At 36.7% G+C, this 23,674-nt stretch overlaps 1 protein-coding gene across 1 annotated transcript; it reads right to left on the bottom strand.

Annotated features, from left to right (window-relative positions):
- Window positions 1-653: 653 nt before the first annotated feature.
- On the bottom strand, window positions 654-1,215 carry LOC147603109 (uncharacterized). The gene is made up of 2 exons (XM_086797431.1): window positions 1,054-1,215; window positions 654-958 (listed from the first exon to the last, which is right to left on the bottom strand). Exons 1-2 carry the CDS (start codon window positions 1,213-1,215, stop codon window positions 740-742), a joined length of 381 nt encoding a protein of 126 aa, XP_086653557.1. The 3' UTR covers window positions 654-739.
- Between the last annotated feature and the right edge of the window lie 22,459 nt (window positions 1,216-23,674).

The raw sequence follows: 23,674 nt of genomic DNA, 5'->3' as shown, positions 1-23,674 counted from the left end.
AACCCAATCAAAATCGTCATCTCTAAGTGCGCGTCGAGGCTGCTGTGCACGTCGAGGAGGCTGTGCCGGCTGCGGGGGTCGTCGAATGTCTGCGGGGAGGTCTGCCTCAAAGGAAGGATCGTGAGCTGGTGCCGGTATACTCGGGAGCTCACGAGTCCCAAAAGCTGCTATGGCCCTCTCTCTCTCTCTACGTCGTGCTAATGCAAGACGCCTCTGTCTGTAAACCCAAAATCTATAATCTGCAATGGTGCGTGTCTGCCACTCTGCTCGTGTAAGCTCCTCTGCTGTAAGGACACGCTGCTCATGAGAAGCAGCACTGCTGCTAGCACCATCACCCGCTGTGCCACTAGGGCCAGCACCACCCACGCGCTCAAATGCTGTCACCTGGCTCTCATGTAGGACTCTCTGGTAAGCGTCGAACTCATGTGAGCTCCACTCTATCTCAGGAGGCACCTCAGGCTCCTGGGCTCTATCGTCGAAGGCGTCGAGTCCCAAGTCCATAGCTGATGTAAAGTCGACAGGCCTCCCAGTCCTGACATCTACTCGTACAAGGCCTGGGTGAAGATCATCGATGCCCAATACCCTGTACGTCGCTAAGTCGACGCGTGCATGGCAGGATGGGCATGCTGAGAACCGAACGAGCTCCTGGGTGATGCAAGACAAGTGGAAAATATGTCCACATCCTAGGGCATATCCTCCTGTACTATCAATGTCCTCGATACATAAACAGCAGCACGCATCACGTAGGAAGGGAGGTGCATCCTGAGGGAGAGGTCGTCGAAAAACCTCTGTGAGTGACAGGCCGTGGATATAACGGTAGGTAAGGCACTGTCACGTCCGATGATCTACGATACTCTCGAACATGCAGCATCAGCTGCTCTGCCCTGTGCTGGGCAATCTGCTCCATAATCTGATGATGCTGTGCCTCAGCTCTGGAGCTCTCTACCTCGGTCCGAGCCTACGCAAAAAAGTAAAGCATTAAAATATTTGATTAGTCTCTCATTAGGTATTACTTAAAGAAATTTGTAACTTAAACGTGCAAGAGAAACCTACCTGCTGGATGTCGGACTCTCTCAGATGCTGTGCCTCTGCAGTAGCTGCCTCTGCCATCTGTAATGCAGCTCGGAGGCGGTCTATCTCCGCTCTCGCCTCTACCAACTCCTGAGTGAGCCTCTGAGTGGCAGGTGTGGGAACCTGCGTGACACAATCAACCATGCTGCTCATGTAAAAATATAGAAAAGTACATATAAACATGAAGATAAATGACCAAAAAAACTTAAGACGTAATATATATGTAAATACCTCCACATCTGTCGTCGGTATAGCTCGTGAGAATAGGCGCACCACGTGCTGGATGCTCTCCGTGGTACTCCGTACGTCAATGCCGACCTACGTGCCAAGAGCCTCTACTGTCGACAATGGCACAAATGAAGGATCTGTGGTGGCAAGTGCTACACGAAGTGCTGGTGGAGGCCGCCTACCCTGGTCCTGGAGATGGCCTCGGCCAGCACCACCACCCGGACGATGGCTGGTGTAATCGACCTCCTCCCCTAAGACAAACTCCGCATATAACTGCTTTGCGAAGTATATGGGGATCTGGCGGTTGTTCGGCATCCTCCCATATGCGGCAACATATCGACTATAGATATGTGCCGCCATACGAGGATGCGAACACCGCGAAATAGTGAGGGGCTTCCCCGCCCCGGGCCTCATCCCACGACTATCGAGGAAAAGATCTAGGAAAGCCCCATCCCTAATAGGAGCAAGATCACAGACCTGACGATATGTCAGGCCATGTGACACCGGAGCAGCGCGATGGTGGGCTATCCACTCATCTACATAAACAATATCGTGAAGGCTACGAAGGGACGCAAGCATCGCCTCCAAGTCTGCCACGATATGTAATGTAGACGGAGTGTCTCTAGCACTCCTACGGATAGCCGCTAACTCACGGTCTATCTCCGCGATGAGGTCCGCAATAGATGAGCGGCCCTCCTCGTGGCCCTCCTCGTGGCCCTCCATGCTAAAACCTAAGCCCAATGTGAAGGGTCCAATGTGAAGGGTCTAATGTGAAAGGTCTAATGTGAAAGGTCTAATGCTTAGTGCTAAGTAGCACTAATGAAGCTAAAAACAAAGCTAATGGGCTCACTAACACTAATCCAAATCAAGAGAGAGCAAGGGAGTGAAAACGACTTGTGAAAATGAGGCAAAAAAAAAAGTTTTCCGATTTTATAACCTCGATCGAGGTTCGGAAACATCATGCAATTTAGGGTTTGCGAGATTAACGCTCTGGATATTAGGGTTAGTGCAACATACGGCCAAGATACACACCTAATTCTAGGGTTGGGGAAGGATCGACGGCTGAGATTTGATATTAATATCTCGATCGAGGTAAATGGACGGCCACGATTTAAAGGCATTACCACGACAAGGTATCTCGACGGTCAAGATTCATTATATACCTCGATCGAGATATTTAAACGGCCGAGATCGCATCTTCCAGCGTACGTGAATGGACGGTTTAGATTGCTTTTGCATATCTCGATCGAGATAATTGGACGGTGGATATTGCATCTACGTATCTCGATCGAGATATTCGGACGGTGCAGATTGAATCTCTGTATCACGATCGAGATATTTGGACGGCTGAGATTTGAGCTCAGTATCTCGATCGAGATATGGGGACGGTGGAGATTGTATCCGATTACCTCGAACAATGAATGGTCGCGATTGGATGTATATTTCTCGTTCGAGATACGTGGACGATGGAGATGTGCTAGTCAAATATGCCTACGGGGATACAGCGTGGCCCTGATGTGGATCCGAGTGGCATAGATATCTCGATCGAGATATTGTGGTGGCGGTGACATGTATTGGTGACATGGATGACGCCTGGAAAGCCGGACCTGCTAGCGTGGCATTAGTTGGCATCTCGATCGAGATATGTCGATTTAGGCTCGGGAGGCACATGTCGTCTTTTGATTCGCGGCACTATCACGATCGAGGTACTCCGCCCGAGATGGATGGATGTCCCAATTTTGGAGAGAGTGAACGAAAGTGAGTACCCTCATCTTGCAACCACCCTCTTTTATGCATTATTTTATGCATAAAATCAATTATGATAAAAGTAACACTTTTATAATTAAAAAATAATCTTTTATGCATACTTTTATGCATAAAAATCAAATATGATAAAAGTAACACTTTTATAATAATAAAATAATCTTTTATGCATAAAAATCAATATGATGAAGTAACTCTTTTAAAATAAAAAATAATAATCTTTTATGCATTATTTTATGCATAAAATCAATTATGATAAAAGTAACACTTTTATAATAAAAAAATATTTTTTTATGCATACTTTTATGCATAAAAATCAAATATGATAAAAGTAACACTTTTATAATAAAAAATAATCTTTTATGCATACTTTTATGCATAAAAATTAATAATAATGAAAGTAATACTTTTATAATAAAACTAAATTTCTTTTATACAAATAATCAAGATGCATCTTCTATGCATGAAAATGACACTTTAGAATATAGAAATCATAAGGATTACTCTTTTAGAATAATGAAAGATAATACTTATTTCCAAATTTTTGAAAAATTTTGCCATAACCTCCTTTGTATGGCTGACCATTTTTTAATTTTTAAGTCTCTAAAATTAACTAGAAATGCACCAAGAGTATTTAAATCATTGTAAAGTAACATTTTTCTACTTATTTAAGAGAAATATTATGAAAAACTTGATTTTATTCATTAATCATTCATCTAGGATAAAGAATGGTTGGATTTACTAGAGAAGAGAGGGAAATGCCTTTTGCAATGAGGCATAACATCATTTGCAATGTAGAGAAGACAAAAATCATAAAAAACCATAAAATGAATTTAAAAGAGAAGAATCTCCAACTTACATAGATAATTTGAGAGCTTTCCTTTGGCTTGATGGTTTGAGGGTTCAATTCTTGTTTGAGACAAGAGTGGCCACCAATCTTTTGGAAGAGGGAAGGTCAAAAACTAATGAATTATGAGTAAAATTCACTGTTTTGGGCACTTGGGAGAGACAGGGTAACAGTGCAAAACACTATTGAGTTTCAACAAAGGGGAAGGCTTCTATTTATAAGAAAAAGTGAGCTTCTAACCAAGCCAACTGATTCTAGAAATTTCCAGATCAGTTTGGTCAATTTTTGACCATTTTTAGTCAGTTTTGCTCACTTTTTGGATCTAGTTGAAACAGGAGAGAGGAGCGATAAAAATATCTCATTATTTGGGAGTTTAAAACTCATTCAAGCATGTGAAATAGGTGCCTCCTTCATGAGGGGAATTCCCCCATGCAGAGGTGTCAAAAATGCATCATTACTTCTAAATGTCTCTTTTTTTTAACTATTAACCTTGTCCTTAGTCAACTCTTCATCTTATGTGAGTATTTACTCATTTTTGGGGGATTTTTCTTTTATTCCTCTATTTATCTCCTTCCTACATTTGGATGAATCTTATTGGTCCATAGGAACCTTAATTTAAAATTTCGAAAAAATCTTCACCCCCCCAGGATAATGCCTCTTGAACAAATTGTACTTAATTTCTAATGCACCTTCTGAAAATCTTTTTGAACTTCTGTTTGAGGGGAACTTATTTTAATAAGATGAGATATTTTTTGATCCAAAAATATTTAAAATCTGAGTATTCTCTCTCTAGAATATTTTCTCTCTCTAGGTCAAAACTAGTAGAAACAAGATCTTTTATATTTCTGAAGAGGGATGATTTGATTACACGGGAAGATGCTGGACATCTTGAGAGGCTGGGGAGGAATCTTACAATCACAAACTTAATTATGATTATCTCACTAGATTAAGCTCATTCCATTATTTCTCTTTTCTCAAATTGATAGGATAATCTATTTCTCATTTAGAATCAATCAAAGTAGTTTTTAATTACTTATAAATAATCTAAAAGAATTAACCATTATTTTGCTAACACAAAATTCTAAAAATACCATTTTCTTAATCTCAAGCTTATCAAGCCTAGAGTTTAGCTTTGAATTAAGAGACTATCATTGAGAAGCATCCTTTTTCAAGGGATTTAGCCATAAAGATGGCTATTCTTTTATAGAGACAGATTCACTTAAAGAAAGTATTACAAATAAGTATAAAGATTAACTTTCTCTTAATTAATCATTAAGACTTTAAGGAAAAGCTTGATTTGAATTAAAACAATTATTTAGAAAGCTTCTCAAGCTTGAGAGGGGTTGAGAAGAAGAAAGTCATTGAGATAAATTGAAAAAACCATAAAAGTTGATTTTACCTCCAAGTTTGGCTTGATTCTCTAATTGCAGTGAAGCCCCCGACCAATCAATTGGTTGACCAAGAGGAGAAGAACAACTCCAAGAGTTGTAGAGAGAGAGAGCTCCAAGCTCCCAAGAGAGAGAAAAAGTTAAGGGATAATAGAAAATATGATTATTTTAATATAATACTAGCATAGTATAGCTCTAATATTTTTTTACAAATGATTGAGGGTCTATTTATAGGTGAGGGAGGACACTAACCAAGTCCAACTAGGTTCTAGAGTTTTCCAAGTTCAGTTTAACTCAATTTGGACAAGATTTGGACCAATTTGGCTCCCTTTTTTGATTTGGTTTGATCCAGGAAAGAGGAGAGATAAAAATATCACAATTTTTTTGAATTAAAAACCCTTCCACACATGAAAAAGGCACCTACATCAAGAGTCCCCCTCTCCTTACCAAGGTGTCAAAAATGTATCATTATTCAAAAATATCTCATTTTTTTAGTAATATCTCATAAGTTTTAACTAATAAACCTTGTACTCAGTCAACTCTGTAAGATTCCTCCCCAGCCTCTCAAAATGTCCAGCATATTCCCCTGTAATCAATTCCCCCTTCAGAAATATAAGAGATCTTGTCTCTGACTGTTTTGGCATAGAGAGAGAAAATATTCTAGAGAGAGAATATTCAGATTTTGAATATTTCTGGATAGAAAAATATCTCATATAATTAAGATGAATTTCCCTGAAACACAAATTCAAAAAGAACTTTCCAATGTGCAATTGAAATTAATTGGAAATGGGTATAAAGGACCTTAGCCTAAGGGTCTAGATTTTCAAAAATTTTAGATTATGGTCCAATTAAGGTTCCTATGGGCCAATTGGATCAATCCATGTGTAGGGAGGAGATAAATCCAATTTTGTAAAAGAAGATACCCAAAAATGAGTAAATGCTCACATAAGATGAAGAGTTAACTATGTACAAGGTTTATTAATAAGAAACTATGAGCAATATTAAAAATATGAGATATTTTGGGTATAATGATCCCATTTTGACACATATGTAAGGAAGGGGAGTTCTTTAAAGGAGGTGCATATTTCACATAAGATGAAGAGTTGAAAATATACAAGGTTTATTAGTAAAAAACTATGAGCAATATTAAAAATATGAGATATTTTGGGTATCCAAAAATGAGTAAATGCTCACACAAGATGAAGAGTTGAAAATGTACAAGGTTTATTAGTAAAAAACTATGAGCAATATTAAAAATATGAGATATTTTGGGTATAATGATTCCATTTTGACACATATGTAAGGAAGGGGAGTTCTTTAAAGGAGGTGCATATTTCACATGCTTGAATGAGTTTTAAACTCATAAAAATTGAGATAATTCATCTCTCCTCTCTCCTCATTCAAGTCTAGTTCCAAAAAGTTAGCTTAACTGACCTAAAAATGGTCAAAAATTGACCAAACTAATTTGAAAAATTCTAGAATCAGTTTGTTTGGTTAGGAGCTCAATTTTTCCTATAAATAGAAGCCTCCCCCTTGTTAAAAAAAAATATAGTGTTTATGCATTGTTACTCTACTCCACCTAAGCCAAGAACTGTGAATTCATTAATAATTCATTAGTTTTTGGCACTTTCCTCTTTCTTCAATCCCCATTGATGGCTCCATCAACATACTAAACCAATTGATTGGTTGGGGGCCTCTACCGTGAACAAAGAATCAAGCAAATTGTAAGGTAAATGGTGAATTTTGATCTTTTCTATAATTTCTCTCTCTTCTCAACCCCTCTCAAGCTTGAGAAGCTTAATTGGAATGGTTTTTGAATGCTAGTGAGGTTAATTTATTAATGATAGTTAAGTGTGATTTTCATCATAAATAGATTTTATGCATAAATTAGATGCATGAGAGAAATTCTTTTATTCTAAAAGTGTAATTCCTACTAAATTGAATTTATGCATAAGAAGATGCATAAAAGATTGATTTTAATTCAAAAGTGTCATTCTCATCTAAAATGAATTTATGCATAGGAAGATGCATAAAAGATTGAACTTTAATTCAAAAGTGTCATTCTCATTTAAAATGAATTTATGCATAAGAAGATGCATAAAAGATTGATTTTAATTCAAAAGTGTCATTCTCATCTAAAATGAATTTATGCATAGGAAGATGCATAAAAGATTGAACTTTAATTCAAAGTGTCATTCTCATTTAAAATGAATTTATGCATAGGAAGATGCATAAAAGATTGATTTTTATTTCGAAAGTGTTAGTCTCCTTAAACGGAATTTATGCATAATTAGATGCGTAAAGAAATTTTATATCAAATATAAGAATTCCTTTGTATTCTATAAATAGATATGGGAAGGGATAGGATGTGATAAGAGATGTATGAGATGTGATAAGATGTATAGGAGAAGAGTTAGGATGTGATAAGATGAGTTAGGATGTGATAAGATGAGTTAAGATGTGATAAGAGACCTATGGGATGAGTTAGGATGTGATAAGATGAGTTAGATGTGATAAGAGACCTATGGGATGAGTTAGGATGTGATAGGATGAGTTAAGATGTGATAAGATGTGTATGGGATGAGGTAAGAAGTGTATGTGATGAGATAGGATGTATATGAGATGAGTTAGGGTTAGATAAGATGAGTTAAGATGTGATAAGATGTGATAAGATGTGATAAGAGTTAAGATGTGATAAGATGTGTATGGGATGAGATAAGATGAGTTAAGATGTGATAAGAGGTGTATGAGATGTGATAAGATGTGATAAGATGCATATGAGATGAGTTAGGATGTGATAAGATGAGTTAAGATGTGATAAGATGTGTATGGGATGAGATAAGAAGTGTATGAGATGAGATAAGATGTATATGGGTTGTGATAGGGCGAGAATGGATGTGATGTAAAATAATAGATGTGAAGGCGTATGAGGCTATATGAATGGAAATGTGGAAAGGGATGAATATATGTGGATGTAAGAATGTGAAAAACGGATGTATACATGTAGATGTAGATGTATGGATGTGAATGTGATTATGGATGTGGATGTATGCATGGAGATGTGGATGTATGGTTATGTATGTGGATGTGGATGTATGAATGAGGAGGTGAAAATGGATGTATGCATGGATGTGTATATAGAATAATGAACATGAATGTGTATGGAAAATAATGTGTCGTCGATATGAGTAAATGGATGAAAATGAATACACATTGAATGGAATGTGGATTAAGTAAAGCGGTTTGTGGAGGGATAATGTAGAAAGACGAGAGTTTGATATAGAAACTGTATTTTTTTGACTGTTTGTAAATGACTGTTTTATGTCAAGAATGCTGGGGAAGCATTTTGACCGTCTTGTGGATTAAGGTCATGGAGACCTAACTGATAAAGTTGCAACCTGCTGACGGTGGAGATTCAATGGAGGATGTCTCGCGTAGCAAGGTCGACCGAGGTCTTGACCAGCCTCGGTTCGATTTAAATGGTGAGCTTCCGGTACGGTGGATTAGGGACCAAGGAAGCGGCCTATGAGTGAAGCGCTAGGTCACCTGCGAAGGATCCTAGAGGGTGCTGACCATACGGTGCTTGGGCTCTAGGTCGCCGAAGATACCCACACGTGCATCGTGGAAGATATTGGAACAAGGAGTAAGAGTTGTTTTCTGAAACCGGGCATGGATCTGGTTGATTGACCTTGCTGGTCCTCAACGGATGAGTCCATGGCTCTTTTATATGGATCTGTGAGTTGATCTTGCTAAATCTTCCACGGAGATTCCATTCTGTTATATGAATGTATTGCTGGTTACTATGAGCTAGGAACTATGGAAAAGGCCCCTGAGTGAACAGGTGGCAGGGAGTGTTCTGGTTGCCGATTATGCCATAAGTAAACCGATGAATGAATGACGAGAAATAAGGATTCAACCAGATACTTTGAGGATTGTCATCAGTGACATAATGGTTTCATTAAAGGATTGTTTGAAAGTTAGTTGATGCTGAGAAAAAGGTAATTTCATATTGGGTGTGTAAGTGGTGTGACTAGTTTTATGTTTTGCATGAACTTTCGGCTAGGGGGACTAGGAACTCTTTTCCCTGGTACCCGGGACAAAACCTAACCAAATTCTTAATTGGATCCCATCACTACAGTGGTTGGGCGGTTGGCTAACCCATGGGACTGGATGGGGTTAGGCTGGACTGATGGATCCGTAAATCGAGATTTAATTTCTATTATTACGATAGATGAAGTAAATCCCGGATAGTAATTGTTCTATGGATAGGAATCAACGGCTGTGCCTCTTGATGGGGAAAAAAGCGTTGATCCCAATGATCCAAGTGCAAGTTTCTTCCTTGATCTGACCAAGTACCGTTAGAGGTGCAGTCGGATCAGTTTGATCAGTAATGATCTTGACTACGTTAGAGTAAAGAGTTATCCTGGTGGATTGCCCGTGCTTTCCGGGTAAAGGAAGTTTTTCGGGTTTCGGTTTTGGATAAACCGACGGATTAGTCTCTTGTCCGGATATCCGAGGGCGAGGCCCCGAGTGTGAGACCCCTGCCCCGTGCACGATGTGCTACTTCTGCGCTGCTAGTACCCCAAATCCGTAGCGCGGTAGAGACTGGGATCTCACAGTTGGTATCAGAGCGAAATTGAAAGCTAATAAAGATAATTAAATTCTTATCTAAAATTGGTAATAAGAATTCAGAAACAGCATTTTCATAATGTATTTTCATTCCGTAAGCTTCTTTAATGAAGAAATTTTAATCAAAGAAATTGTTTTTATAGATGGAAGTTTCCCATTTATCTGGTATTCCCGACCTCACCCAGTCTCAAGATATTATTACATTTGCCTTCGAGCATCTCATCTCTTCCGCTTCAACTCGAACAAGCCGAACAAGACTCGCACGCCATTTTGAGGAATTATATTTTCCTAACCTAGTGGAGAGACAACAGCATAAGTGGTTTGCAGGGCTATATATCCATGCCTCTTGCAACCGGCATGCAATGCTGAGGCAGAACCTCTCATTGGCCATGATTTTGATAAAGCTGAAAATGACGTGTGGTGTCATTCTATATCATTCAACACCTCAAAATTTCAGACTTGCTTGCCGATTTTATAGACTCTTTAGTCGATTTATCCCTAGGGAGAAAATAATAGTTCCCTTCGCAATTAGAGAAATTATGTAACAGGGCATGACTATGGCCCAGTACCGTCGTCTTATGCATCTCTCGAGGAGATTTTGAAATTTGGAGCCGAGCCACTCTATGTACTTATTGCAAATGTTTTTTTTAAGTGATTGTTTATGGACGATCGGATAAAGAAAAATCTGTTTATCAGACTTATGTCATAGATCTCCAATAAGATCAACTAAGGAGCCAATTATGTCAAAAGTTTATCAAGACGCACAAAAAGGTTGTAATTGTGTGATATAATTCATACAAATTGTTAATTCAAATTGAAATTCATAAATTAGTAATTGGTCTTCAATTGGAAGTACCGCAATTGTATGGAACCCTGACTTGCTTGAGGCCTAGATATGATGGTATTTACCTTATAGTTTCGAGTATCATGACTATTCGTATATACCGAGGATATAACTGCAGCTCTTTACCGGCAGTATATACGAGTAAATCCAAGACTTGAAACTATAAGCATTAATGCTATCCAGATGATGATTTTGAATGTGGTTGATATGATTTTTTAATTCTGTTTGAGAACTGATGAGTTGATTTGTATTCTGATTGAAAAAGGATGATCCCTGAAAATGGATTGAAATGTAATAAATTGAGCGAAACCACAATGTGGATGATTGGGACGAGTCCCTGTGATGATATTCATAACTAGAATGATGATAATGAATTCAGAAAATCACTATGAGATTAGTGGATTGTGCTGTCAAATTGCTACTGTTAACACTTGACACGGTAGATCAAGTTAAGAGATGATAAATTGAGAACTTACTTAACTGAAATTCCCGTGAGGAATGTTCAGAAGGAAATTTTTTGGTCTAATGGACCATTATCGTATGAATCATATGATCTAAATAAATTATTATTTAATGATGAGTTCTATATAAGGAATATTTATCCCAATATTCTGTTGGGTTGACCAGAATATAAGGAACCCAGAATAAATTGGATCTTAAGAAAAAGAGTTGTCCTCTACTTTGCGAGATGAGGACATCTCGCACCTTTTTAACTGGGGTAGAAGTTTGTAAGATTCCTCCCCCCCAACCTTCGAGGTATACAGGAGTAAGAATATCCTTTTCTGATCTTATAATTATTCTCTCTAAATAAAAGAAAGATTCTGTTTAAAAAGGGAAGACACTTTACCCAGAATACCTTCTCAGGAGCCCACCTGTTTTAAAGATTCAGAACGATGAGTTCAGAAGTGAGAACCAGTGTTTTGGATGCCAAGGTTTTGACCATCAGTTAAAAGACTGCCCGACTCCTACCATGAAAAGGGCATAGGGAAGTCTAGAACCCAAATTCAGAGACCAATTCCTTCATACCAATCCAATCAGGGTCAGTCTCGGACAAGATTGCTTAACTCCATTAACTAGGTCCGACCCATTGATTAGGGTCGAGATGACCAGTCAAATGCTTGGCGACTTAGAGCAACAGATGCAGGCAATTCATAAAGATATAAATGCTGCCCAGGATCGACAGAGACAATATACAGATAAGAAGAGGACAGTCAGAGAATTCAAAGAAGCAGTTATAGTCTTCATTGAATACATACCAAAAGAATTTCTTTATTCTCTAGGGGAGTATAAGTAGTTATCCAAACCAAAGAAAGTAAGTGACTTAGCCTATGAACTTCTTTTATCTCCTCATCTCAAAGTTCTTAATGCCTTCTATAGAAATATGTGCCAAACCCAAATCATGGAAAGATGGTAAAACTTCAGTGGCAAGATACCATTGGCTTCTAGGTTACGCTAACTCCTTCCTTTATATAAGTCGTAACTTTTATTATCGCTCACAGTAATCTTACTTCCATCGATCTCCCTTCTTCTTAATCTCCTTCATGGCTTGGCAACAGGAATTAGTTTTATCCATGATGATTTCTCACCTTCAAGACGCAAGCGAGTCTGTGAAGGAGGATTTTATAGAACAGTATGAGCGCTCACTTTTTCCTCACTTGGGAACGTCTGTAGCTCAGACCAAATGGCGGACCTATCAAGACATAACTAGGGTAACACCTTGGGGTCAGCAGCACTTTCGTAACAATGTCCGCTTGGCCATGGTTATTGAAGCCTTGGGTTTGGGTCCCCGATACTACTGCGTCATGAGATCAAGACATCTTGGGTTTTCTGAGCGGGTCTTCTTACTGGCGTGTTTTCTTTCTCATCAGAAGATATGCCTTTACCCCGTTTTTGGCTTACCTCTCAGAGGTCTTTTTGTTAGATCACCTCATACCACTGAGATAGGTGCGGCAATAACCAACAGAATTATTCCTATAGATGAGTTACCTTATACGTGCGCAGCTTGTGAGTGCTGCTTTTGTGATCATATGATGGACGGGCTTATGGAAGTGTAAAGAGTTCTTCTATCTTTACTGTATATGTTCCAAGAATGAATAAAGTTTAAATCTTGTTCTTGTCTTGACCCTTACTCTCTTTGAGACTTTTTTAATTAGTGGTTAATCTTAATTAAATTTTTCTCTAAGTCTCATGTTCGTGCATTTTGCGAAATTATCCCAAGTTTGCGAGATGAGGACATCTCACGTTTTTCAAGTGGGAGAGAATGTAAGATTCCTCCCCAGCCTCTCAAAATGTCCAGCATATTCCCCTGTAATCAATTCCCTCTTCAGAAATATAAGAGATCTTGTCTCTGACTGTTTTGGCATAGAGAGAGAAAATATTCTAGAAAGAGAATATTCAGATTTTGAATATTTCTGGATAGAAAAATATCTCATATAATTAAGATGAATTTCCCTGAAACAGAAATTCAAAAAGAATTTTCCAATGTGCAATTGGAATTAATTGGAAATGGGTATAAAGGACCTTAGCCTAAGGGTCTAGATTTTCAAAAAATTTAGATTATGGTCCAATTAAGGTTCCTATGGGCCAATTGGATCAATCCATGTGTAGGGAGGAGATAAATCCAATTTTGTAAAAGAAGATACCCAAAAATGAGTAAATGCTCACATAAGATGAAGAGTTGACTATGTACAAGGTTTATTAATAAGAAACTATGAGCAATATTAAAAATATGAGATATTTTGGGTATAATGATCCCATTTTGACACATATGTAAGGAAGGGGAGTTCTTTAAAGGAGGTGCATATTTCACAAAAGATGAAGAGTTGAAAATATAGAAGATGAAGAGTTGAAAATGTACAAGGTTTATTAGTAAAAAACTATGAGCAATATTAAAAATATGAGATATTTTGGGTATAATGATTCCATTTTGACACATATGTAAGGAAGGGGAGTTATTTAAAGGAGGTGCATATTTCACATGCTTGAATGAGTTTTAAACTCATAAAAATTGAGATAATTCATCTCTCCTCTCTCCTCATTCAAGTCTAGTTCCAAAAAGTTAGCTTAACTGACCTAAAAATGGTCAAAAATTGACCAAACTGATTTGGAAAATTCTAGAATCAGTTTGTTTGGTTAGGAGCTCAATTTTTCCTATAAATAGAAGCCTCCCCCTTGTTTAAAAAAAAATATAGTGTTTATGCATTGTTACTCTACTCCACCTAAGCCAAGAACTGTGAATTCATTAATAATTCATTAGTTTTTGGCACTTCCCTCTTTCTTCAATCCCCATTGATGGCTCCATCAACATACTAAACCAATTGATTGGTTGGGGGCCTCTACCGTGAACAAAGAATCAAGCAAATTGTAAGGTAAATGGTGAATTTTGATCTTTTCTATAATTTCTCAATACTTCTCTCTTCTCAACCCCTCTCAAGCTTGAGAAGCTTAATTGGAATGGTTTTTGAATGCTATTGAGGTTAATTTATTAATGATAGTTAGGAATTACATAAAATTGATGAATTCTATTGAAGTTAATTGATTAATGATAGTTAAAATTATATAAATTTCTATTTATGCTTAATTCAAATGGTTTTTATGTAAATGCTCTCTCTCACTCAAGAAATGGTCATACTCATGACCCATTCTCAATCCAAATGAAGCTTTTTATAAAGCTTTTTCTTAATCCAAGATTAAGCTATGCTTGAGGCCAAATTAATGGCTTTTTTCTATGCTTTTAGTTTATGTATATTGATGATTCAATCCATTATGGATTAATGATCTAATTAGAGTTCATTCTAATTATTTCATTAATGATAAGCTTTATCCCTTAGAAAAATTGAGATTTATCAGTCTATGGCAAAATTTTTATAAAAATTACGCATAAAATAATTTCATTCAAAGCATAAAAAGAGGACTTCCTACCATATTCTAGGAATTAACATCCTAGATTAATTAGAAGAATTTCATTGTAATCATGGAGAAATTGAATTTTTATATTATGCATAAAGGATAAATATTTATATTAAAAGTGTTACTTTTATCATTTTTATTTTCATGCATAGGAGTATGCATAATGGATAAATCTTTATATCAAAAGTGTTACTTTTATCATTTTTATTTTCATGCATAGAAGTATGCATAATGGATAAATTTTTCATGCATAGAAGTATGCATAATGGATAAATTTTTATAGCAAAAGTGTTACTTTTATCATTTTTATTTTCATGCATAGAAGTATGCATAATGGATAAATTTTTATATCAAAAGTGTTACTTTTATCATTTTTATTTTCATGCATAGAAGTATGCATAATGGATAAATTTTTATATCAAAAGTGTTACTTTTATCATTTTTATTTTCATGCATAGAAGTATGCATAATGGATAAATTTTTATATCAAAAGTGTTACTTTTATCATTTTTATTTTCATGCATAGAAGTATGCATAATGGATAGAAGTATGCATAATGAATAAATTTTTATATCAAAAGTGTTACTTTTAGCATATTGAATTTCATGCATAGGGGTATGAAAAAAAATTGATTATTTTATTGTAAAACTGTAAAGAAAAAAATGATTATTTTATCATAAAAATGTTATTTTTATCATATTGAATTTCGTGCATAGAGATGAAAAAATAATAAATTATTATTTTATTATAAAAAAAATTTTAATGATTATTTTATTGTAAAAGTGTTACTTTTATCACATTTGAAGTTCTTGCATAGAGGTATGCATAAAAGATGTTTGTAAAAATGTTACTTTTATCATAATTGGATTTCATGCATAGAGTTATGCATAAAAGATATTTTTATACTAAAAGTGTGATTTTCATCTCATAAATAGATTTTATGCATAAATTAGATGCATAAGAGAAATTCTTTTATTCTAAAAGTGTAATTCCTACTAAATTGAATTTATGCATAAGAAGATGCATAAAAGATTGATTTTAATTCAAAAGTGTCATTCTCATCTAAAATGAATTTATGCATAGGAAGATGCATAAAAGATTGAACTTTAATTCAAAGTGTCATTCTCATTTAAAATGAATTTATGCATAAGAAGATGCATAAAAGATTGATTTTAATTCAAAAGTGTCATTCTCATCTAAAATGAATTTATGCATAGGAAGATGCATAAAATATTGAACTTTAATTCAAAGTGTCATTCTCATTTAAAATGAATTTATGCATAGGAAGATGCATAAAATATTGATTTTTATTTCGAAAGTGTTAGTCTCCTTAAACAGAATTTATGCATAATTAGATGCGTAAAGAAATTTTATATCAAATATAAGAATTCCTTTGTATTCTATAAATAGATATGGGAAGGGATAGGATGTGATAAGAGATGTATGAGATGTGATAAGATGTATATGAGAAGAGTTAGGATGTGTGAGATGAGTTAGGATGTGATAAGATGAGTTAAGATGTGATAAGAGACCTATGGGATGAGTTAGGATGTGATAAGATGAGTTAGATGTGATAAGAGACCTATGGGATGAGTTAGGATGTGATAGGATGAGTTAAGATGTGATAAGATGTGTATGGGATGAGGTAAGAAGTATATGTGATGAGATAAGATGTATATGAGATGAGTTAGGGTTAGATAAGATGAGTTAAGATGTGATAAGAGGTGTATGAGATGTGATAAGAGGTGTATGAGATGTGATAAGATGTGATAAGATGCATATGAGATGAGTTAGGATGTGATAAGATGAGTTAAGATGTGATAAGATGTGTATGGGATGAGATAAGAAGTGTATGAGATGAGATAAGATGTATATGGGTTGTGATAGGGCGAGAATGGATGTGATGTAAAAGAATAGATGTGAAGGCGTATGAGGCTATATGAATGGAAATGTGGAAAGGGATGAATATATGTGGATGTAAGAATGTGAAAAACGGATGTATACATGTAGATGTAGATGTATGGATGTGAATGTGATTATGGATGTGGATGTATGCATGGAGATGTGGATGTATGGTTATGTATGTGGATGTGGATGTATGAATGAGGAGGTGAAAATGGATGTATGCATGGATGTGTATATAGAATAATGAACATGAATGTGTATTGAAAATAATGTGTCATCGATATGAGTAAATGGATGAAAATGAATACACATTGAATGGAATGTGGATTAAGTAAAGTGGTTTGTGGAGGGATAATGTAGAAAGACGAGAGTTCGATATAGAAACTGTATTTTTTTGATTGTTTGTAAATAACTGTTTTATGTCAAGAATGCTGGGGAAGCATTTTGACCGTCTTGTGGATTACTTAAGGTCATGGAGACCTTACTGATAAAGTTACAACTACTGACGGAGAGTCAATGGAGGACGTCTCGCGTAGCAAGGTTGACCGAGGTCTTGACCAGCCTCGGTTCGATTTAAATGGTGAGCTTCCGGTACGGTGGATTAGGGACCAAGGAAGTGGCCTATGAGTGAAGCGCTAGGTCACCTGCGAAGGATCCTAGAGGGTGCTGACCATACGGTGCTCGGGCTCTGGGTTGCCGAAGATACCCACACGTGCATCGTGGAAGATATTGGAACAAGGAGTAAGAGTTGTTTTCTGAAACCGGGCATGGATCTGGTTGATTGACCTTGCTGGTCCGTCCATGGCTCTTTTATATGGATCTGTGAGTTGATCTTGCTGAATCTTTCACGGAGATTCCATTCTGTTATATGAATGTATTGCCGATTACTATGAGCTAGGAACCATGGAAAAGGCCCCTGAGTGAACAGGTGGTGAGTGTTCTGGTTGCCGATGATGCCATAAGTAGGCCGATGAATGAATGACGAGAAATAAGGATTCAACCAAATACTTTGAGTATTGTCATCAGTGACATAATGGTTTCATTAAAGGATTGTTTGAAAGTTAGTTGATGCTGAGAAAAAGGTAATTTCATATTGGGTGTGTAAGTGGTGTGACTAGTTTTATGTTTTGCATAGGTGCAGTCGGATCAGTTTGGTCAGTAATGATCTTGACTACGTTAGAGTAAAGAGTTATCCTGGTGGATTCGCCCGTGCTTTCTGGGTAAAGGAAGTTTTTCGGGTTTCGGTTTTGGATAAACCGACGGATTAGTCTCTTGTCCAGATATCCGAGGGTGAGGCCCCGAGTGTGAGACCCCTGCCCTGCGCACGATGTGCTACTTCCGCTGCTAGTACCCCAAATCCGTAGCGCGGTGGAGACTGGGATCTCACAAACTCTTCATCTTATGTGAGCATCTGCTCATTTTTGGGTATTTTCTTTTATTCTTTTGGATTTATCTCATCCTCCCAACACTTGGATTAATGGCCCATTGGAACCTTAATTGGACCCTAAGGTCCCTTATACCATTTTCAATTAATTCCTTATGCACATTGAAAAGTTCATTTTGAACTTCTGTTTTAAGGGAATCCATTTTAGACACTAGGAGGATTTTTATATCCAAAGATATCTTAATTTTGGATTATCTCTCTCTAGACATTTTTTCTCTCCACGCTAAAATAGGGTAAAACAAGATCTTTCTTCTATTTCAGAGAGGGGAATAATTATAAGAATAGAAGGGGAGGTTCTTATACTTTTACTTCTAAAAAGGTGGAGGGAGGAATCTTACAGAGGGAGCTAAATACCTCAAAGCTTCAACATTAGAATTATGCAATTCTACACAGACAGCTTCTCTCCTCTCCCTTTCAATACTCTCCTATTTTTGGCTTTATTAATTTTCTTTTGTACGTTGAACCGTGTGTCATGCGAATGATTGACCTTTGTCTCTTTAGTGACAGTAACTCTTTCCCTCAATAGTGAAGGGATCTCCAAGACACTTTCATCTTTGTGTCAGTGAGGTTAACTATCTCTACAGTCTTGGTATACTTGAACCTAAGAAGTCGTAGAGTGAGTACATGTCCTTTGACATCACTATCACTCTGTGTGCATGGGAAGCTAGGATGTAGCTGTCTTGGAAATGTTCAATGAGCCAATCCTTGGCAGCCTCCTACAAGCAACCCTTGCAGTTCATGTAAAACAAACCTATGCTATTCGTACCTCCGAGTTCTCAATTGAATGAAGGTTGGATATATTCTTTTGCAATGCAGCTTTCTAGCCTATTTTAGGATCTTTCAATGAGGCCCATGTAATCTACTTTGTTCGTGACATCTATAAAGAAAATCAAACGAATGGCTCAAATAATTAACCAAGAAAAATTTTGGCTAACAGACAACCAACACATTCAAACCCATACATCGCTTTGTACTACATTCACAATCAAAGAAACTCCAGCATGCAAAATAGGCTTAAACGGCAAATAAGGAAAATATTTTGGATTAAATTCACTACAACGCGATAGGAAGACTTCCAACACATTGAACCCTCCATATCACGTTGTATTGAATTCACACAATGAAGGAAACTCCAACACACAAAATTGGCTCAAATGACCAATAAGGATAAATTTTGAATAAAAACAATACAACGCAATATGCAAATAACCAACTTATTCAAACCCATACATCGCATTGTATTGCATTCATAATCAAAGGAACTCCAACTCGTAAAATAGGCTCAAATGACAAACAAAGTAAAACATTTTAGATAAAATTCACTACAACGCGATAGGAAGACATCCAACAAATTGAATCCCCCATATTGCATTGTATTTAATTCAATGAAGGAAGATCCAACATGAAAAACTTGCTCAAATGACCAACAAGGATAAATTTTGGACAAAAATCACAATAACGTGATATTCAAACAAACAATACATTCAAACCCATACATTACATTGTACTGTATTCACAATCAAAGAAACTCCAACTTGCAAAATAGGCTCAAACAATAAACAAGGAAAATATTCTAAATTAATTTCACTACAATGCGGTGAAAGACTTCCAACACATTGAAAACCCCATATCGTGTTGTACTAAATTCATAATGAAGGAAACTCTACACATGTTAAACACCTATTTTATAAATATGTGTACCAATCAATACAATGCGAAAAGAGAGAGCGTAAATGCATTGTCCTCGCATTGTAGTGATCATACTAAAGAGCGGTGTTGGAGTGCTACGTTTTTTGTTGGGAATGTCTCTGGAGCCCACGTAGAAGAGACATGCCAAGGAAGAAGAAGACATGGTGCAAGTTAATAAATATTGGGTTGAGAAATGAAAACTTACTCATCCATGAAGAGATGAGACGGCAATAGATGATAGAGAGCAGATTGCATCGATAAAGATAGATGAAAATAAGCCTTGCTATTTAAGAAAAGCTCGTTGCTTGATTTAATGATTAAGGGTTTAATAGAAGAGGTCCCACCTTAAGTAGGTGTGATACTACATGATGACGTCAAAAGTAATGGTGTTAGGTACATGTGGAATGCAATGATGATGATCAAATGCATGAGTGACACGTGTCTATCACTCGTGTGAAAGAACATGGGTGACCGCCAATGTATGCCTACCACATGTAAAGACTGCGGGATACTGCATGCACTCCCATATAGCACGATTTTCAAAAACTCTTGGCTTTTTTTCCATGCGACTATTTTCTTACTCTTGTTTGCTCCTCTGCAATGCTGTGTTTGCTATTGGCAATTCTTCTAGGCGATAATCATCTTGATATTGATCCGTTAGTATCCAACCCTTTTCCAATTTTAAGGTGAGTTCTCAAGTCTTATTGGTCCTAGAATGTTCTTTTTCATAATTGAAAAATGATTGCGAGCGTCATTCCTTTACCTATGCAAATAATTTATAATTGAAAAAAGATTGTGAGCGTCAGTACAATGTGACATAAGGCCCTATATGAGAACGTCCACCCTAAATTGCACTATATTGACTTGCATTATACAAGGTTAGTATAGCATGAATTCAAAACCCTATGGGTGATTGCCACCCATACTCGTGTTTTTAATGAAAATAGGGTAGATTCACGAGCTTTAAAAGCCACTTTTTAGTGTTTTCTACATATTTGTAAAAATATAGACCGTGTATATTGTAATTCAGTACAACACGATATAAGGCTTCACTCACCAACATCCACGTTATATCGCATTGTGCTGACTTGCAATATAGAAGGTCAATATAGCATGGATATAGAACCCAATGTCCGATTGCTAGTCCATAATTGAAAACGTCGTTTATTGCATATTTGTGCAACTTGGAACCATACAGTCGAACCCTTCGTTTGGTAATGCAAAATTGTAGTATCGTGAGCTTTAGAGGCTAGTTTATTGCATATTAGTGCAATATAGACCTTGTATATTGCAAGTCAGTACAACACAATATAAGGATTCCCTCGCCAACATTCAACCTAAATCACGTTGTACTGACTTAAAATATACAAGGTCTTTCTAGCTCGAATATGGATTCCTATTCCTAATCGTTGGCTCATAGTTGTGTTTGCTTAAATTTTAACAAAACAAATCAATATACCTTCAATATGGAACCTTAAGGGGGATCTCTAGCTGGCCCATAGTTGTGTTGTAATGAAAAGTTATAGTGCCCCTATCTTCTAATGCATATTTATGCAACAAAGATTATGTATATTTCGATTCAGCAGAACGTGATATCAAGCTTCACTCACCCACATCCACCAAAAATCGCGTTGTACTGATGCTTGCATTGTAGAATCTCCATTATTCTTTCATTACTGTGTAGTTAAAAATCATTTTGACATCTTTTTTGTTTGCTTATAGATGCATCCTTTTGAGATTAAGGTCGAACCCGATACTGGGCTTGAAGAAACTCCTAAGGAGAAATTGTTTGATTTTTTCACAAAGTTAGCAGCACCATTGCCAACCTTAGATATCACAAATGTTTTCTTGTAATGTCTCCATTGAGGGTATAATCTTGTCTAGATGCTCGTATCTCCAAGAGAAAGAGCAGCAATACTAGGAGATAACTTCATGAATGATGGAGTCATCCTGGACAATGTTCAGTACTACGTGCATGTGAAAGATCTTGATTCTTCCATATCCTCAAAGGATAAGGTAATCATGGATATTTCATTGGTTCCGGAGGATAAGAAGAAGACACACAGTAAGTGCCCACCAATACACAAGTGTAAATTTTATCTTGTTGACTACTACTACGCATTTATTTGCTATTTGCATCATATGTGCTGCTTGAGGATGAGAAAGTTTTAATAGGAGTTAAGGAAAGGTCAGAGGAGCCTTTAAGAGCAGAAGATGATGAGGTTCACAAGGTTGCGGAGGAGATAAACTTGGCTACAGAGAGGGACCTCAGTGAGAGTAGCTTGATATTGAGAGTAGCTTGATATTGATGCCCTCAGAAGAGAAGACACTCAAGTTGTTATAGTAGCAGAGCTGACGAGGACCTTGCATGAGAGAGAAAACATAGCACATTTCAACCTCACTTCTCCCCACATATCCAATAGGTGACAACCAATATGCCGTGTTAACAGATATTTAAGTGTTGTTTTGACATCAGGGAGAACTACTATCTTGCCATCATTGCACACAATCTTGAAGAAGATGATGATTTTGTTAACCCATTCCTAATGTTAACGAGAGCTAATACCATTATCTTATATCAAGGAGTCAAGGTAAATACACCAAAAGGTCATACATTTAAGATATGAAGCAATGGTGTCCAAATCTAGAACTTGAGCGGGCGCCCGTAATGGTCCTATGGAATACTTCTGGTGATTTTCGCTTCAAGAGCATGTGGTAGTAAGTTAGGATGAAGTCTTGAGTGATGTACTTCATGGATATTATGAAATTAGTCATAGTAATAGCATTAGGCCTCTTATGATCCTAAAGTGCCCGATCGGCCACAGTTTAAATGAGTGTGAACAATTATGGCCATGTATATAAGTGAATATCTCTCATAATACAAAAAACTCTCCCATTGTGCAATAGATTCTTGCTCTTGCTAATCCTCTTGCTAATATCTCTCTAATGCATGCTAGTGAGTGTGTTTGAGTGAAGTGAGGTGAGAGGAGGGACAAGTACACGTAGTGTAATGCGGCGGTGTGACAACGCTCGCGACAGCGGGAGACGCGGTGGAATTGTTTCTAAAAGGAGTTTTAGAGCTTGGAAAAGTCAAGGGTTGCAATATTGGCCATAATAAAGATCCTCACGATAGTTGTGGTTCATCAAGTAATCCCTTGTTGGGGGGGTTGGGGTAAGCCATAACATTTTTGGCACCACCTGCCAGGAAATCATCCCTTGGCTTTTCCATCATTTTCCTCTAATCTATGCATTATCCATTTCCCATTGTATTGATTAATGGTTTCCCATGAAAAAGAGGTGGTTTTGATGGTGATTTGTGTGTGGTTTTGTGAGAAACAGCTTTCTTTTTTGTTTTGTAAAGAATGCTTTTTGTTTAATTTTTAGCTTAAATTGTTGTTTTTGTTATTGATAATGTGGTTTTTAATGTTCCTAGGGCTTTCACATAGAGTGTATTAGGCTTTGCTTGCTTTCATTGCATCAAAAAATGTAATAGAATGCATTTTTAAGTGATTTTTAGCTTTCTTTAGAGTTAAACATAGAGCTAGAATCATTAATTTTTACTTGCTTTGTATGTCTTTTGTCTAATTTGTATGCATTAGAGTGCTAGCAACATTAGGAGTAGCTTAATTCTTTAAAAAATTCTTAAAAACTTTAAAAAAACCCTTGAAATCAACTAATCTTTCTTAATTGATTGGTTTTTATCATCATTAAGGGGTGATTAATCCAGTTCAAGAGGCAAAACAATTAGAAAATGTGTTTTTTGGGTCAAAATTGATTATGTAAGAAGTTAAAATTAGTGTTTTGAGTGTTTTGAGAGCATCTAGATGCATCAAAACACCTGATTATATTCTTTAGTTGACAAAAAATTTCTAGCCTTGGCCCCACCAACACTTAGTTTGCACAGCACATTTCCACACTTGCACTTAACCTCTTCTCATCTTTCTTGATTTTCACTT

This window comes from Cibotium barometz, chromosome 65 (genome assembly GCF_041138505.1).
Source record: "Cibotium barometz isolate CiBa-2024 chromosome 65, ASM4113850v1, whole genome shotgun sequence".
Classification (NCBI taxonomy): Eukaryota; Viridiplantae; Streptophyta; class Polypodiopsida; order Cyatheales; family Cibotiaceae; genus Cibotium; species Cibotium barometz.
Note: the sequence above shows the minus strand (reverse complement) of the source record. Positions and strands in the feature narration are given on the sequence as shown.